The following is an 18,149-nucleotide window of genomic DNA, read 5'->3' on the forward strand; positions in this document are numbered from 1 at the left end:
GTTACCACGACCCAGTCTCTTCATGCACCAAGTTAATGTGTGCCACCTGACACTAGGTGTCTGATTTCATTGCTAGAAAACTCAAGTGTAGGTCGGGGCTGGAAAAATGGTTCAGTGGTTAAGAGCACTGGCTGCTCTTGTAGTGGACCCATTCCCAGCGCCCACATGGTGGTTCAAAATGACCCATAACTCCAGTTCCAAGGGACTTGATACCCTCTTCTAACCTCTGTGGACACCAGGCACACGTGTGGCACACATACATACATACATGCAGACAAAATGCTCATACACATAAAACAAATAAACAAATCTTAAAAAAAAGAAAGAAAACTCAAGTCTAATCTATTCGTTGAGAAAAAACAAAAACAAAAAACAAGCATGCAGTCAGTATTCTCAGTTATCAGAGCTGCAAGTTAACAGAGCCAGGCTAAAATTATTTTCCATGAGACAGCCTTATATATTTTTTATCAGAATGTGAAATCATACAGTTCACTGGCTTCTGTTCATTAAAATTTAAAGCTGAGATGAGTTAGTTATCAGGCAGATTTTCATAATGCCTTTGTGGTCTCAGATTTCAAGGAAACTCCATTTGTTTCCCATCTTAAATTAGGTTAAGCATGGGGAGCGGGGTATCAGTCCCTATCTTGACACTGGATGCTGAGTCTGTGATTCTATTTGTGTGTGTTCATTACTCTTTAAAATGTGTGGATCAAGACTGGAGAGGGAGGATAAAAGAGGTGGGTGCAGGAGAGGGCAGAGGTAGGAAAGCCCTTCTGCTATAACAGAAATAGAAATACCTCAGCCTCGGGAGTCAAGCCACGGTAGAACTTGACTTTTCATGGCGCTGGGGGCTAGGGCATCCAAGATCAAGGCCAAGCAGATCCTGTGTCTGGGGAGGGCTGCCTGTCCTTTCATGGGAAAGGGGTGTCTTACTGGCGTCTACCTGTGGCAGGAGAGATCCTTTCACCGTTCTCTCGAGCTCTTGTTGTTGTTGTTGTTGTTTTGGCTTTGTGTATTTGTATCTATATGACAACTGCACAACAGATGGCAGCCGAGCACCTTGACAAAGTGATTCTTTCTCATCCTTTGAACAAAGGTTCTGTGTGGGCTAATGGTTGCCAAGCTGAGAGGCCAAAGAGAAATCTGTTCCAGGGAGAATTTCAAAACAAATAATAAAAAAATGGTGGAACCATAGGCCAACTAATTCAAGCGCCGGCCCAGGCCACATTCCTGTAAATGTTGCCAGAGCTTCTGGGGAAAGGTGGGGAGCTACTTGCCAGCCTTTCTCCTGCTTGATTGGTACCTCTCTCATCTCTGCCGGTGGTTAAGGGCACCGTGCGTATGATAGAGGACCAGTGTGGTATTGGCCTTCTTCATCTTTGAGTAACTCCAGACCAAGCTGTGGTCCTTTATACACTCAGGCCTCCAGGCTTAGCCTGACAAAGGGAGAAAAATCCAGAAAAATATGCACACATTTCACTTTCATAAGCCTTTCTCTTTCCCCCACACAAAGACAGTTGTTGTCTATTGAATTTAAGACTCCACCCTCCCTACTCTCAAAGTTCCCATTGCCACCAGTTCATACAGGAACATTTCTGGAGGGTTACAGTCCCATCCTGGCGAGGAGCATGACAGCAGGCAGGCAGTCATCGCTCACTTCTGATCACTGGCACAGGAGAGAGCGCTCTTCCTTTAACAGAGGCACAGAGCACCCATTTTCTTAAGCACTCCCTAAGGGTCCTACCCATCAATACAGTTGCACTGGGGATTAAGGCTTCAGGTAGAGGGACACACCATTCAAAGCACAGCAGCCATCAGATTCTATCATTCTGTTATATACAAAAATATCAGAAAATTTCTGGGCAGGTTTAGAAAGTATAACAGCTAAGACATCTTGGAACCTAAGCCTTAGTGTTTGGAAAAATGTGTTTTAAGCATGAAGGTAGTTTTCATGTTATGAACCCTAAACCATAAAATTCAGAAAAACCACACACTTGGAAGGAGAGACCACTCAAAGTCATCCCAGGGACCCGACAAGTAATAGCCAACATCTAAGCCCAGGGAATTGAGCTTGGGGTCCAGCTAGTGTCAGTCATCTCTGCTGTGCAAATCTATTCCTATGGAGAGCTGTGTCCCACAGACTGGTTTCGTGGAAGACACAGTAATTTATGCAGTGCTTTTAAAATATTTAGTGAGCACCTACTGCTTAGGGTAGACGCTGGGCGAACAAAGGGGAACAAGAGTCAAGCCTTGCCCTTAAGGGGCTTCCATTCTCCCCTGAAAAGGGAAATAAATCACATAAATAAATGAAAAGAAGGCTTTAAAACATTATAAACACACAAGCTCCAAGTGACATGAAAGATTTGGAGGAGGTGGTGTGAGCCAGGTTGACAGACTAGCTGTCCAGGTATGGGGTAGCATCCAGGCAGACAAACTACCTACCAGAGGGACTGTGTGCTGAGGCAAGGGGTCCCCCAAATCCTTACTTTTGCGTCTCTGGGATGTCTCTCACAACCCTTGGTTTTGGGAGATGGAGGGAAACAGAAAAAGAAAGCAGTTGGTTGTCTCAAGGTAGAGTACGCCTAAAATGTCTGGAGATAAAACGCAAGGCAGGATCCATCCTGAGGGAGAAGCAGTTTCCTTTAGAAGGGTGTGTGTATGTGTGTCCCGTGGTCTGCCAGACCTAACGACGGGTTATCCCGCACGTTGGATGATCCCGCTCCCTCTCCCAGCGCCCTGAGCAGAACCCTTTCCCACGCCCCGTGTCTGCAAATAGAGTTCCCCGAATCCCGGGCCGTGGCGCCAGGTTCGTGAGACCAGAGGCCCAGGCCCTAGCAGCTCAGCTTAGGCCTCGCTCGCCGCTTCGTCGGGAGCCGCTGGCCTAGACTTGCAGGAAAGCCCGGCGTCCGCGCCCCGGGAACTCAGCGCAGTTTCAGACGCTCGGCGAGGGGCGCGCCTGCGCGGGCTGCGGCCGCCCTTCGAGCCTCTGCTCTCACCTGGGTTTTGTGCAACCGGGTCCCCAAGTTTGGGGAGGGTTCTGTCCCCGAGCTCTCGGAGCGTGGCGGGAGCGGCTCGAGGCCTCGTTTCGAGGCAAGCTCCCCCGGGGCGCCGTGCGCAAAAGATGGGTGCGCGGAGCGGAGTCTCCGCACCGACCAGCAGCCGAGCCGGGAGGAAGGAGCAGGCCGCCCCGTCGCGGGAACCCAGGCGTCGGTCGCCTAGGTGCCGCAGGCCTACGGGAGGGGGGGTGCTCACGGCCGCGCGCCGAGCTCCGGGGGACGCGCCCGGGCCAGCGCGCGGACAATGACCCGGTCTCCCCTCGCCGCCGCCCCCTCACAGCCCGCGGGCAAACCCATTAGCCATTCAGGCCGACAAAGCCCCGCGGCCTCACGCTTTGTCCCGCGGGGCCCCGGCCACTGTCATTAGCCCTGATTACGCTGAGCCGCCTGACAGCCCCGCGGGCCGCCCCGCGGACCCCCGGTCCCCGCCGCCCGCCTCACAATGGGAGCGGAAATCGGCCGCGCCGGGGTCCCGACTGAATAGAGCGAGAAGCTGCGGCTCCCCTCCGCCTGCCCCATTCACCGGTTCTTAGGATACAATATTTTTCTCCTTTTTGTGAAAACTGGAGAGAGAGAACGAGGTCAAGGAAGACTTTGCAGGAGCTCTTTGCCTGTCATTTGTTTAATGTAAACAAAGAGCAAGCCCTCCCCCCACCCCAGCCTGGGCTCCCCTCCCCTCTTCCCTCCAGATTTTTATAAACAAACTGCTGTGGGGGGAGTGAGGGGGGAGGCCGTGGACTAGGAGGTTATAGGGGAGACAAGGGGCGCAGAGGCCTCTGGAGAGCTTTTTGGGTGGAACTTGGGGTGGTTGGAGAAGCCAAGGAAGGGCCGACTTGAGGCTGTGGTAAAATCCCGGCTTTGGTCAGGTCTGTTGAAATGTAAAAAGGCTTTGGTCCCTACTGGACTAATTGCTTTTGAGGAAATTGTGGCAGGAGAATTGAAGAAAGGAAATGTCCTGCAAGTATGGAGAGTTCCCGCAATTCAGAACCTTTCTGGGGCTTTTCTGCTGCCTGGAATTTAACGCTTTCTAGGCCATGATGAAATGGATATGATTTTTTTTAAGAAAATTTTTATCATACACGTTTATGGGTGGATTCAGGTGGTGTGAAGATTTGGGCTAATTTCCAATCTGGGGTCATTGAAAGAATTGATTAATCACAAAACAATTAAGTGTCACCGGATTTCAGGTAAACATAAAAAAAAAAGCCTTCAAGCAATGCTACCACCCTAAGATTCCAACATGAAATTAAGATGACTAAATCCCCACGTTGTTGAAACATTGTAGCTATTTTAAATGTAATTCTTGGGCCGCTTGTTAATTTAGGTAAATAGTATATCTTCTTTTTTAAAAAAAAAAAGCAGATAGGGAACAAATTCTTCACTGTCAGGCCCTCTAGTTTTCTGCAAGTATCATTAAAAATTATTTTGCAGAGAAAGCTTAGCTCCTTCAAGTGTTGCTCTCTGGAGGGCACAGAGTGGATGTTTTCAGGCATCATTTGCCCTGGCAAGTTGGCTGGTGTTTTCAGAATCTCAAATTCTTCTACATCTTTTCACTATCTCTCCACCGTCTCCCAACCCCTACCAGAGATTATAAAAGTTTGCCAATAAATTTCTCCAAGTACTGAATCTGGATCACCCCGGAACTGAAATGAGAGCCGTGAACTGAAGTGCAATCCTGCTGGGCAGACTCTACACTGGGGTGAGACAAGAGAACCCAGGGTGCAATTTGTCACACTGCCTGGCCTGGTACTCACTATGTAGTCTAGGCTGACCTCGGACCTAGAGGTCTGCCAGCCTCTGCCTCATGAGTGCTGGGACTAGAGTAGCAACACCACCAACAACCAAGGCTGAAAAATTAGGAGACAATTTCAGGTCACTAGCACTTGTCACTCACACGACCTAGAGAGGGAACACTGTCTTAAAATTTGCACTCCTGGTGCCTCATTTGTGTCTGCCCCAGACTGCCCTCTTGGCATCCAAAGAGCTACCAGAGGCTTTAGGAATCAAAGGAGGGAGCTTTACCATGGAAATCTTTCCTGGGCCACTGAAGGGCATTTGTTTGATTCAGGGAATTACCTATCTGATCGCAAAAGCTCTTTAAACCTGTCCGTCCAGTGCTCGTATGCTATGAATTTCGATTTTCAAGAATTTTCTGGATAAGGAACAGTGTACATGGTGATAACCATTTGTAAAACCCAAAGTAGCCAAACCAGTTTAAGTGATATAGAAACAAGCTAACAAAAATCAACTCTTCCTCAAGTCCTGGGCTTCCAAATGCCATTTGACCGTCTTCTATTGTCCTCCTCAACATTAGTTTTGGTGTGTTTGGTACTTTAGCATGCTTTGCAATCGAAAATGGTAGCAGGCACTTGACCCAAGGAGCGCCTTCTAAGAACAGAGGGGTGAATTAAAAGGATCTCAGCTGGAGGAGAAGCCCAGCCTACTTGATTTAAAGATAAATATCAAAATTTATAATATGAAATCCATTTCACTAGGGACAAACAAAATCTTAGATAACCTGGATGTAATTTACTTTCTTAGCAAAAAGGTGGTAGATTTATGTGTGTGTGTTTGTGTGTGTGTGTGTGTGTGTGTGTGTGTGTGGCATATGTGTGTGCATGCAGGGAGAACAATTACATGTAAAGTTATTTTATATTTTAACTGAGGCTATTCCCGAGACAACAACATTCTTAATAAATTGCTGTATATTAAATGTAGAAAATTGATTTAGGAAATGCCTGTCATTTCTCTGTAGCCTTGCTTTATAATCAATATATAACCTAATTGCATACTGTCTCCTATATGAGTATCTCTTTTGTTGAAAATCAGGTATTTGTCTAAAACCCACTTCGGAAGCAGGAAGTTGCTAAGTTGCTAATCTAGCCACTGACAACCTCTTTCTGTATGCACTATATGCTTACCATGAACGATCATGAGGGCCCACTGTTTCTGAATGGGAGGGGACCTCAGACAAAATGGAAACACTTTTTTATTGTAAAGTCCTCATGTCTTTGCATTTTTGTAAAATAGGATTTATTACTTGAGTCTACAATTTGTCTTTCCAAATTGCTCTTGGAAATTGCTACAAACCTTGATTACCTTTGTGGTGAATGCTGAGCTCTGCCATAGACGGCATGCTTGTGTTCCAAAGTCTAGGTTTAATGTGGTTTTGTGTGTGTGAGTGTGTGTACACATACAAATACATGCAATTCGATGTGGCAGGAAGTTAGTGATCTAAGAATATCTATTGAGAGATATCAAAGCTTCTGGAGAAGTTGGTGAGATTATTTGGGTAGGATTCCATCCTTCAAATCTGGTAAAGAGAATAAGAGTGATTTTAAAAAATCTGAAATAGCTGCTCCCTTAATTAAGAAAGGTTACCCATCAAGTTGTTTTATTATTTGGCTTCTCCACACAGAATGCATTGAGCTTGCTCATTTAGAACTGCAAGTTCCCCAAGCTACGGAGAAACCTATCGTGAAAGTCTTTTAAATAAGTAAATAAACAACATATATATGTTTTGTTTTGTTTAAAAAAGACCTTCAAAACAAAAGTTATACATATATAGCAGCGTCCTTTAGACATGTAATACCCACAGGAGACTTAAGGGCAGACGCTCAGCGTGCAGTTCCGTCCCAAAGAGGTCTCCGCAGCCTTGTCCTTCAGAAAAAGCAAAGCGAAGAGAAGTGACATTGGGTCAGGCCTCGCCGCGGGCCTCTGTGTCGCGAAGGAAGAGCGCTGCGAGAGCCGGCTGGCAGTGGAGCAGGCAGGGCCACTTAGGCCCGCGGGTCCCTGGCCACCGGGCTTCTGACAGCGCTCTATTTTCTGGTTCTCATCCTCTCTCCTTTTATTTTGTGTATCTCGTTTTTACACTGGATTCTGTTTCTAAGCATGAGGAGTGGGCAGCTCAGATGTCGCATTCGCTGTCGCTGGACGTGATGGAGATGGCCGAAGTAGCCGCCTTGCTGGACAGACTAGCAGCCGGACTGGAGGCGACTCCCAACACCTCTGGCGTGCCCTCACCCTCCGAACGTAGCACCCTCCCGGAGCCCTGCGACAGAACCTGCTGCTGGAGTCTACAGGGAAAGAAAGGACGAGGTCAGAGCTAGAAGCCACTACATCGCCCCCTTTTCTCTGACCCGCTTCCCCCCAGCTCCGAGTCAATATTACTCTTTCTCAGACTTGGAGTAGGTGGGGAAGGTGAGGCTACGGAATTTGGGCGGCTGTACAGCCGCTCCTCTGCCTCACTCCAGCTGCCTCACTCTCCCTCACGCCCTTTCCTGGCTCTCCAGATTTCCTCCTTAGCCTCCCCGAATCTCTCTCAGTTGTCTCCCGCCGTCGGGAGATTTACTGGAGGATTGGCAGAAAAAGCAAAGCGGCAAAGGACGTGGAATTCCTTTCCTAGTAGTATATTTGTCCAGGGCCATACCTGAGGGAGTCTGCTCTATTCCAGCTAAAAAGTCTATTCCTGCCTGGAGGAGGTTGCAAGGAGATGCAATAGCCACACGCTGGACACCGGAAAGCATAGGCCGACTAGCGTGCTAGGTTTGAGACAAGGATGGTCCCTTGGAGACGAGGAAACATGCCTTTTAGTTCTTAAAATCTGAGATCCTTGAAAACTGAAACCTTTTCAGACCATCAGGGAAGGCTGCAACCGGGCTTTAAGAATAAAGCTAACTAGAAAGGCTTCGCTTGATGAGAGCCCGGGTCTATGCTAGCAAGAATTAGCTCTGGGCCTCTAGGTTTCTAATTGATTCTGGGCTTTTAATCTTTCTCCACCCGTCAGAGATACCTTGATTTGGTGGCCCACACCAGCTGCTATAGTGACCCCAAAGCCCCACGAACCAGAGAGATGGTTGGGAACCAGGAACCTGCACTGGAGTCCAGAACACAGTGGTCTCACAAACCCAAGGCTTACGGCACTGCCAACCCCCTCTGAATCCAGCAGGCACTAGGTAGGGACACCGCCTGCCCGGAAAGCCTCTTCCTGCCCCATCCCGGTGTGCACCAAGCCCGGAGCCTCTAAGGTACTACTGACCTGTTTTTGGCTGCCGCAGCCCGGTCTCTTTGTCGGCGGTTTTTGAACCAGTTGCCCACCTGCGTGGGGGTCAGTCCAGTTGCCTGGGCGAGCTCGCGCTTTTTGCTGGGGTTGGGATATGGGTCCTGAAGGTACCATTCTCGAAGCAGGTGCCTCGTGCGCTCCTTGAAGCAGTGCGTCTTCTGTTCGCCATCCCAAATGGTCCTCGGCAGCGGGAACTTCTTCCTTACCCGGTACTTATCTACCGGCCCCAAGGGCCGTCCACGCAGCTTCTCTGCCTCCTGGTAATGCGCTTCAAGCCACAGTGCCTGCAGCTTGGCGTGCGATTCCTTAGTAAACTTATGGTTTTCCAGGATATGGTAAAGCTCGCGGTAGTTGCCACCGTGGAAGGCCACGATGGCTCTCGCGCGCAGCACCGACTCATTCTTATTAAGGGCTTCACAGGCCGCCGGGGCCACGGGCAGCGACCACAGGAAGCGACCCAGGCGCTCCACATCGCCGCTTTCCTCCAGGGTCTCGCATACCCCGGCCACTTGCTGGGGGCTGAAATTCAAGATGGGCAGCTGGAACATCGAGGCTGCGCGGACGCCCCGAGTAGGACACGCAGCAGGTGCCCGCAGGCCGAGCGGGTAGCGGTTGGGGGTACAGAGTCGGGGGGGGAGTCTTCCCGCCTGAAGAGAGCTGTGGATTGGGTTCCGCTGCGCTTGCTCCGCTTAGGCACGCCAGCCAGCTAGCCCGCGCCGCTACTGGGGTGGGCGGATTGAAGACGCGGGCGCCATGGAGACCCCCTGTCAGTCACCGGGCAGTTCTGCCAATCAAGGCAGCCACTAGCGAGCCCCGGCCATTTCAGCACCTCCCCAGACTCGACAGCGCCCGCGGTTTGCCCGGAGACTGCCCAGGGTTTTACAGAACCCGAAAATGAGGTAGGAGTGGCTGGAACACAAGCAAAAACCACAGCGTCTCACCCTCCCAGCTCCTCCTCCCCGGCTCCTCCCTCTTGTTTTCCCACCGGAGAGGCAGGGTGCTGCTGGAATTCACTTTGGGGGAGACGCAATGCCTGGGTCGAAAGGACTTCAGAGGACAAAGAGGTCTGAGAAAAACTATTCGTAGCAAAGCGGCAAACCCCGCGGGGAGCGCGGACACAAAAGGGACAGGGAGGGAAGTGTATCTTTATTTTTTTCCCCCGTGCACCCATTCCTGTCTGTCTCCTGCTTACCCCTTTCCAGCTGCTAAAGCAGCTGCGCGGGAAGCAAGCCTGGAACAGAAGGAACAGGCCCAGGGATCTGCCGAAGAGGTCAGTTTGGAGTCTAACTTCACTCCTTCAAGGCTTCCTGAAACTGTTTTCAAGGGCGGCGGCAAGGACACACACTTGGTAACTAGGCGCTAACCACGGAGTCTAACACCAAGAAAGTTAGCGGACTGTGGGGGCTTCTGACCCAAATAAAGTTATACTTCATAGCCCCCCTTACCAGTTCAGTGGACTTGAACAAATGCACAGCAGCCACTTCTAGAGTGAGAAGTCATCCGTAGGTCAGGACAGCAACTTAAAAGCCTACTTCAAAGATCTCTTTAAACCTAGATATTTCGTTCTCTCGTGGCAGGCTGATTTGGCTTCTGCCCAGCATTAGAACATACAACTCCCGGGGTGGAGGTAGAAATCTTGGCTTTTTAGATCAGAAGCAATTCAGTGACGGCAAAACAGAGGGTGGGGCTGTTCCACAATACTGTGTGTGTGTGTTAAGGTGGCAAGGGAGAGGGGTCAGAGCCGCGGGGCACTGACCCCTCCCGCAGAGAGAATGGGCCCTTTTGGCTCCCTGCCTTCTGGCCAATAGATTGAATTGGCAACATTTATTGATTCCCAATTGACATCCACATCATACCGCTTTCGGAGGCTTCCATCAAGGAAACCACGATCTCATGTGGGCCTTTGACGAGGCTTGTTTGGTAGAAAGGAAAGACTGGGTATGGCGTTCCAAGAAATGAGAAGACAAGGTTCACCGCCCGAACTGGACTGGGCCTGGCTGTCTTTTCTTTAGTATCAAGCACACTTTGTGTGTGCCTGGTACGGACCGAGTACATCAGAAGGCAGATAGATAGCACAGATGGTTGGATGTGTCGGGTCAGATCACACCACGCCTGAGTGCAGGCTAAAGCTCGTTCTGACGGAAAACCCTGATATTATTTTCACAGATCTTCACAGTTCACTCGAAAGAAAGTAGCAGAGGGGAAGGGGCGGGAAAAGCCCTGCAACCATCTACCTCATTTCTGTGAGCTTGCCATCCGCCTCGGACAGTGAGGCTTCCTATCCGAAGAGCTTATTTTCTTGAAGTGAGACAGGGTAGAGGCAGAATAAAGAGGGCGAGGAGGGTAGTGACACCGCACAAGCCTTCTCTTCTTTGGAGCGACTTCAGAATCAGCTCCAGGAACAAATTTTAGTGAACCCTTGGGGAGAAGAACTATTCACAGCACATAAAAAATTAAAATAAAATAAAAATCCTGGGACCTTGCGGACAAAGCAGAGATCCAGCTGGAACGCGGAAAAACAGTTTTCCCCTTTGGCCAGGGAAGGAAAACGAGCCCGAGCTCGGGTCTGCGCGGTAACGGTGGCAGAATAGCTTCACCTCCATCCTGTATCCTGGAAACTAGGCTGAGGTTTCACGGGGACCTACCGCCCCTCCTAGGCCCAGTCCAGGCCGGTGGTGCCTTTAACTTTTGCTGGCAATTGATTTTAATTTTTCTGAGTCAAGACGCCTCATCCGGGGAATGCTAATGTTTATCCCATTGCCCACTTCTTGAACAGATCCACAAATATGAGATAAAAACATAGTTTGGCCTTTGCGTGTTTGGGGGTCCCCGCGGGAAGCTGGAGCTCAGGGTCTGGCCTGGAAGGTGCAGTCAGAGCTTGTCGGGTGCCTGGTTACCCAGCGGGAAGGCGCTGGAGGTTAAGCTCTGGAGTGGGAGATCAGATCTTCGGCCATCGTCAGGGACTTAATTTTGTTAACTCAAAAGGAATAAATGGCCCCTTGGAATCGCCTTGTTCATCAGCTTCACCTGGAGAAAAACTGGAAGACATGAGTTGACCAAGACCCCAACCAAAAAACCGGGGGGAGGCACGCTTCGTGGGCTTCTTAGCAAAACACAACCCTCGTCCCACTCGCAAATGCTCATGGCCTGTGTTTATTTGCCAAGCAGAAAGCTGTACCTTCGGGATGGTTTTTCTTAATTTTAAGAAAAGAAAGGTGTTAAAACAAACAACGTGGGGGCGTTGTGACAATTCTCTAGTGAACCCCCCCATCACTCCTCACTTTATTATCTAATTTTATTTTTCCAGCATGCTAATGGCCTCGAGTCTGTTGGGGTGCCTTCTGCCCCTCACTTCACAGGGAGAGCCGCCCGCGGCGCTCAGTTCTGGCCAAGAATCCAGAGATAGCCATCCTGCTGTCAATTTTCGTTTGGGGGCAGGATGTGGAGAAAAGTACGCAGAGGTAATAATGGTCGGGGGAGGGTGCAGATTATAACTGTTCAGATTTAGATAGTACCACACCTCTGTGTACGTGGGGGCTTGCCAAGGCTCTGCGCTTACCTTTTTCCCTTTCCCGGGAAGAGAGACAGATGCTCACAGTAGCTCACACTGACAGAGGAGCGCAGAGCTTAGAAGTCAGGACACTTACTGAGTTCCAGACCTTAGCTTTTCATTGCCTGCGCCTAACTGTTTCTAACTGCAAAGCCTGAAAAATAATGATGCGTCCTCCCCCCGCCCCCCCTCGCTACATTTTGAATGGTCGGGGCTTCAAGAATGTAGTCATTGAATCTATCTGAATTCCTTAAAAAAAGGCGTTGTGCCGCATGCGAGAGTCGCGGACTGGAAGACAATGAGGCCAGTCTCTTGTGTGTCCCTTTAGACTTTTGGAGATTTTTGTCTTCCTTTCAAAGCCTGATGCTGGCAATAAAAGTCGGACTTTTTCGTTTGCTTTTTTTTTTTTTGATCGTTCATACCTCTGATTTAATTTTTTATTTTAAAATAATTACTTAAAATAGCTTATTTATAGCAAAAAAATCTAGAACATGTCAAAAGATATTTTGTAGTCTTTTAAATGGCAGTGTGAAAACTTCATACCTTTCATTTATTCCTTAACTTAATTCTGATTTCCTGGTGAGACTGTCCACATAGAGGTACGGATTTGTGGATGTCTTTGGTGGTCCAGATCTTCAGATGTGGAATGAATTCTAGATCTTACTTTAAAATACACACTGGCCTAAAATAAGCAAACAAAAAAAAAACCAAACACCTCCCTCGGTAGGTTGCTGTTGTTACTTCTCACACATCTTGGCATTTCTTCTCTAAGGAAGCACCTTGTAACAAAGAACTGAGAGCTCCCTTTATTGCCTACTCCTGAGAACAAACGCTACCTTTGACATGGTTGGTAGTTGTCCTAGCATAGTAAACTTAACTCCAAGCAAGAGAAACATTACAATGAAACTTTTGATCTAATATTAAGAGATGGACTCTTGTTATCTCCTTATTCACCAGCTGTTGTGGAAATGGCATTTCAGATGATTCAAAGTTGCTTATGTTTTTTTTTTAAGAAGAGAAAAAATTATGTATAAATGTACTATTTTTAAAGTAACAAATAGCAATCTTTTTTAAAAATTTGCTGCCTATCCAACCACATTGTAGGTTCCCATTTGTGGTGGATTCAGAGAATTTGGATCTAAACACTCACTCTGTCAGTGTGAGCTACTGTGAGCATCTGCCTCTCTACCTGGGAAAGGGAAAAAGGTAAGCACAGAGCCTTGGCAAGCCCCAGGTACACAGAAGTGTGGTACTATCTAAATCTGAACAGTTATAATCTTCCCTGGAGCATTATTATATTATCATCCCGTAATATAAACTATGATCTTAGATGCACATGTCTCTCTCTCTCTCTCCTGCTTCTTTAAGGCAGGTCTCAAAGTACACAGGGCTAACCATACAATCTCATTGCTCATTTAGGGCTATACTTCAATAGATCTGAAGGACTAATGCTTAGCTATGTGACCGGCCTAGGACATAGAAACACATTATTATCAGTAATAAAACATTAATTGATTGACTCAAAGAATAGTTAATTCATAGTTCTCTGCTGGGACATTATTTCCTCCTCCTGTTATAATTTAACACTATATTTAACATTCCTCCATTATCGTTAACATTATTTCTTCTCTTTTTCTAGCCATTTGCAAAACCAAAATCAAAGTATCTTTTCTAACATACTCATACTGGGAAGTTGAAGTGGCTGATTGTGTAAAGGTTTTGTTACCAAGCCTGACAATCTAAGTTAGATCCCCAGATTTCAGGTAGTAGAAGGAGAGAACCAATTCCTACAAGTTGTCCTCTGATCTACGAACATGTGCTGTGGTAGACACACACACACACGCACACACACACACACACATCATTAATGAATACCTTAACTTCTCTGAGTTTTTTTAAAAAAATAAATTGCATTATAAAAAATATATAACATCTTACCTTCTCAGCCAAGGGCAATCTTATCATTCCCTTCTCCTACTTGTAGGAGACATTTGGCAATACCCAAAGATATTTTTGATTGCCAAAATTGCCATCTAGTGACTGAACCAAGATGCTAACATCTTAATATTTGAGCAGAGCAACCCCTGACAGTAAACACCAGTAGTATTGCTACTAAGTAGTCCAGCATCAAAGGACTTCAAATCAACAAGGAAGATATGAAGCCTTGCTAAAATTCTGTTTACCCTAGAGGTGAATTGTTTGCAAAAGAATCAGTACCTTTTTTTATTTATTTAGTTGTATATCTATTTTGCCTATGTGTATATCTGTGCACCAAGTGTGTGCCTGGTGCCTGAAGATGTCAAAAGAGGATGCTGGGATTCCCTAGAACTGGAGTTAGGGATGGCTATCGCCATCATATGGGTGCGAAGAGCTGAACCTATGTCATGTGAGAGCAACAAGTGCTTTTAACCCCTGGGTCATCTCTCCAGGCTTGGGCTCAGTATACTTTTAATTTTACTTTGCTTGTAGACCACATCAATAAAATCAGTTCTTAGGACCTATTTTTTTTTCTTAAAATTTGCTGTAGTTGGTACCAGTCGTTATATTTGTAAGCCTAAAACCTGAGAACAAGATGGTTTTTTTTTTTTTTTAACATGATGGAGGTATGGTCTTTGATAGGACAGATATCAATGGTCATCAGTCTTCATTTTACAGAGACCAAAGATTACCCACATTACACATCTCGAGTGACAGAGGAACAGAACATATTCACATGTCTATCCATTGCACACCTTGCTTTCCCCACTCAAGAGAGATGGTTGAATTCTAACAGAGTTGGGGGCAGAAGATCTGAACCACACACAGGTAGTTACTGACCCTCTGAATGTAAATGTACTGTTTCACACAGCTATGACCCTAGCATTTGGAATCCTCTAGTTCTAAGTGCTCAGGGAGATTTAAACTGTCTTGGACGGAACTCTTGCAAATTCCAAAGAGTCCCTGAATTAAAATGTGGCTTTGGGACCCCATTGTCCTCTTTGGAGATGGAAAACCACTGGAGTCCGGGGCTAGCACTATTGAAGAGCCCTTCCTGAGTCAGCACCCTGTCCACTTACAGGAAAACCGAACTGAATGCGGCCTCAGGGGAGAAGGGATTGGACTTGAGGTGTTGTTGTAAGGCTGGGTTTAAGTGAAAAAACTCTGAACTCTTTTGTCAGGTCTTTCAAAAGAATAACAGTGATGCTCACACACATCTATAATTAACAAGCTGTCAACACTTTCTATTCCATCTACAGAAGTCGATTACAGACCTCGGAATTGTGATAAATGTTTCTTTAGGTCTGAAGTGTTAGCCTTCATCTTCTTTTCAGCCTAGGGGCAATTTTTGAAACCAATTTTGTTTCAATCATTTTGGATCAGTTGTGTGGTAATTTTGGAAGTGGAGATGCTTCAGGCCCACCTATTGAAATAAAGATTTTTAAATGGAAACCCAGAGAGGAGGCTGCTTAAGCCCCAGTAGGGACCAGCTGCAAAGCTCTGGCAGGGAATTATATAGGCAGACAGGAGGAAAGCATTGCAAAAAAGAAGGGATGGAGAAATGTGTTTGTGTTTGTTTCTTTAACAACAGATTTTCCCCCTCGGGCCTTTCAGACTGCAAGATATTAAACTCTCCTTTTTTCTGTTTTAGAAAAAAATAAGAAAATTTATTAAAACAGTTATTAACGCTAGGGTCAAACTGAGTTTTAGAAATTTTTATATTTATTTTTATTCTTCCTTTAGTAAACTTTCTTCTCTATCGTTTAAGCTACTTCAGTTTTTTTTAACCTATATCATCCTTTTTGTTCTTTACTGTTATCTTATTCGTTAATGAGTGCTATTTTTTTTGCTAGTATAATAATGCCCTACTTTCTCTCTTTTCTCCTTGGTCTGATCCGCGACTCCTTCCGCTGTCTCCTAGTCTCCATTACTGAGTATCTTCTCCACAGACTAAGCTTAAATTGTAAGGTAGATAAAGACAAAATGCTCAGTCTTCAAAACGATGGGATGAAGGAGTGAGTCTTAGAGACAACAAATCAAGTCACCATATGATGTCTCAGGACGGTGATGCTTCCTACATTAAAATTTACCGAAGCTTTGAAGTAGTAGGTGCAAGAGGACTTCAGGTATTTTAAGTGTATGTTATTGCACTAACCACATGTTTTGGGGCCCCAGTTTTCTCACCTAACAAATGCAGTAACCCTTAGGTGGTAACTACAAGGGTTAATGAGATATGAACGACTATCCTTTGCACAGTGCCGGACATAATGCATCTCAACAAGAATTAGTTCCCCTTTTGTGACCAGCCAGACTTAATCTAGCAACTGGGCCTTAAGTATTGTGTGCATGGTGTCTCACTTTCCACTCTGTTCTTGGTTTCACTACCTTTTGGTGTTGTCTTTGGCTCCCTAGAAATATTCCTTGATTTTTTTAAAAAAGAGTTTATTTTATACATATGAGAACTTTGCCTACATGTTAAGTATGTGTGCCATACACATGCCTGGTGCCTGCAGAGTTTCAGATGAGGGTGCTGGATCCTCTGGAGCTGGAGTCATAGATGGTTTTGAGTCACTGTGTGAGAGCTGGAATTGAACCCAGGTCCAGGGCAACAAATGCTCTTAACCACTGAGCCATCCTTTCAGCCCGTCCAAAACAATAGGTTCTTCTGAGGTTGGCTTTCCTATTCCTTGTTGCTGCAATGACTAATCTATAATATTCATAATAACTTCCATGAATTTCCTTAGAGCCTTACTATGCTTGTTTTCTGTGACTGCTATAACAACGTGCCTTAAATCAAAACCAGAAATGTATTCTCTCCCAGGTCCAGGGGCCACACATGTGATCAAGATGTCGGCAGAGTCTTGCTCTTTCTAAAGGCTCTAGGGAAGAATGTGTCTATTCTAGGCTGCTGCTATTTCTTCCCATGTAACTGCTTCTCTCTAGTCTGCATGCTGATCTTCACATCACAGTCGTTGTGTGTGTGTGTGTGTGTGTGTGTGTGTGTGTGTGCGCACACGTGCATGTGAACTCTCCATATTTTATAAGGATTCAGAAGACTGTATTAGGGACCATCTGGGTAATCTGGGGAGTTTCCTCCTTATAAGATCTTTAACTTAATCACTGGTCTGAAGGCGAATTTAATTAATCCAGGCCAGTGGGTACAAGAAGACAATTTTAATATAAAAGCACACTCACACACCCGGTGGGGGCCAAAATGAAGGCGAATTTAATTAATCCAGGCCAGTGGGTACAAGAAGACAATTTTAATATAAAAGCACACTCACACACCCGGAGTTCAGCGATCCACAGTAAACCGGAAAACAGGAAGCGCTCCAGTCTCACGTTCCAATTCATTAGTAAAAACATTCGCCCGAGGCTGTCCCGCCCCAAAAGGCGGGGTCTCTCTACACTGGTCTTACCACATAAAGTCAGATTCGCAGATTCTGGGGATTAAGAAGTGAATTTATCCTTGGCAATCTTCTTTCTTCCAGCACACTTACCCGGTTACCTGGCATACATGCCAGGCTCAAATGTTTTTGTAAATGGAAAGGTAGAATACTGCAATTAATTGATCTAGAAATAGGAAAACCATTTTTTTGGCTTTAATATTCTTAAAACAAATTATTTACTTCATTTCAAATTAGTCAATAACAAGATTGGGAAGAGTCCAATCAGATTTTGATTAACTTCTTCATTTTATTTGAAACTGTTAATTTTCCTTAGGACAATAATAGATATAACAAAGCTGAGGTATTAGATTTATGTCATGAGATTAAAGAAATGAGAAAAGATTCCATCTCTCTTTGCATTTTCTATTCAAACATAGAATGTTTAAGAATAAGGCATAAATATAAGAAGAAACTGCAGTCCACTTGTACTTTATTTCAGAGAGTTGAAAGAGAATGCCCCTACCCTTTCTAAAATGATAATACGCGCAATTGATCTCTATTAATATATCACGGAGGAGTCAGGATCTTATCTCTTCAATATAATTTATGTCATCAACATACAACAATGAGCTGCTTCTTTGGATTTGGTGAAATCCATCATCAGCTGTAATTCTGTTATGTTGCTCAGTCTTTCCTTTCCCCTCTTAGTAGAGGGGTGAAAACTATTATTTAATCAAAGCCCCTCCCGTTAAGATCTCACCATATGGGAAAGAACTAGACGCAAAAAAAGCCACAAACAAACAAACAAACAAACAAAAAACCCTGCGTATCTCAAAACTGGGGACTTGAATCAAAAGAGTTACCCCCTGGCATGGCTGAAATGATTAAATTCTTTTCCCTTTTATTTTTCCTGCCACATACATGTATGTGTCTGCTTTTCTGTATATTAGCACATGTGTGCAGGCACCTGCAGAGGTCGGAAGAGGATGGCAGATCCTCTGGAACTGGAGTTATAAGTGGTTGTGAGCACCTGATGTGGGTGCTGGGAACAAACCCCAGGTCCTCTGCAAGAGCAGCAAGTGCCCTTCACTTCTGGGCCATCTTCACACCCAATT

The 18,149-nt window shown here is 46.0% G+C and overlaps 1 protein-coding gene across 1 annotated transcript; it reads right to left on the bottom strand.

Annotated features, from left to right (window-relative positions):
• Nucleotides 1-6,133: 6,133 nt before the first annotated feature.
• On the bottom strand, nucleotides 6,134-8,797 carry Six6 (SIX homeobox 6). The gene is made up of 2 exons (XM_005343166.2): nucleotides 8,095-8,797; nucleotides 6,134-7,132 (listed from the first exon to the last, which is right to left on the bottom strand). The coding sequence occupies exons 1-2, from the start codon at nucleotides 8,664-8,666 to the stop codon at nucleotides 6,964-6,966; spliced, it is 741 nt and encodes a 246-aa protein (XP_005343223.1). The 5' UTR covers nucleotides 8,667-8,797; the 3' UTR covers nucleotides 6,134-6,963.
• Between the last annotated feature and the right edge of the window lie 9,352 nt (nucleotides 8,798-18,149).

Source organism: Microtus ochrogaster, chromosome 1, assembly GCF_000317375.1.
Source record: "Microtus ochrogaster isolate Prairie Vole_2 chromosome 1, MicOch1.0, whole genome shotgun sequence".
NCBI lineage: Eukaryota > Metazoa > Chordata > Mammalia > Rodentia > Cricetidae > Microtus > Microtus ochrogaster.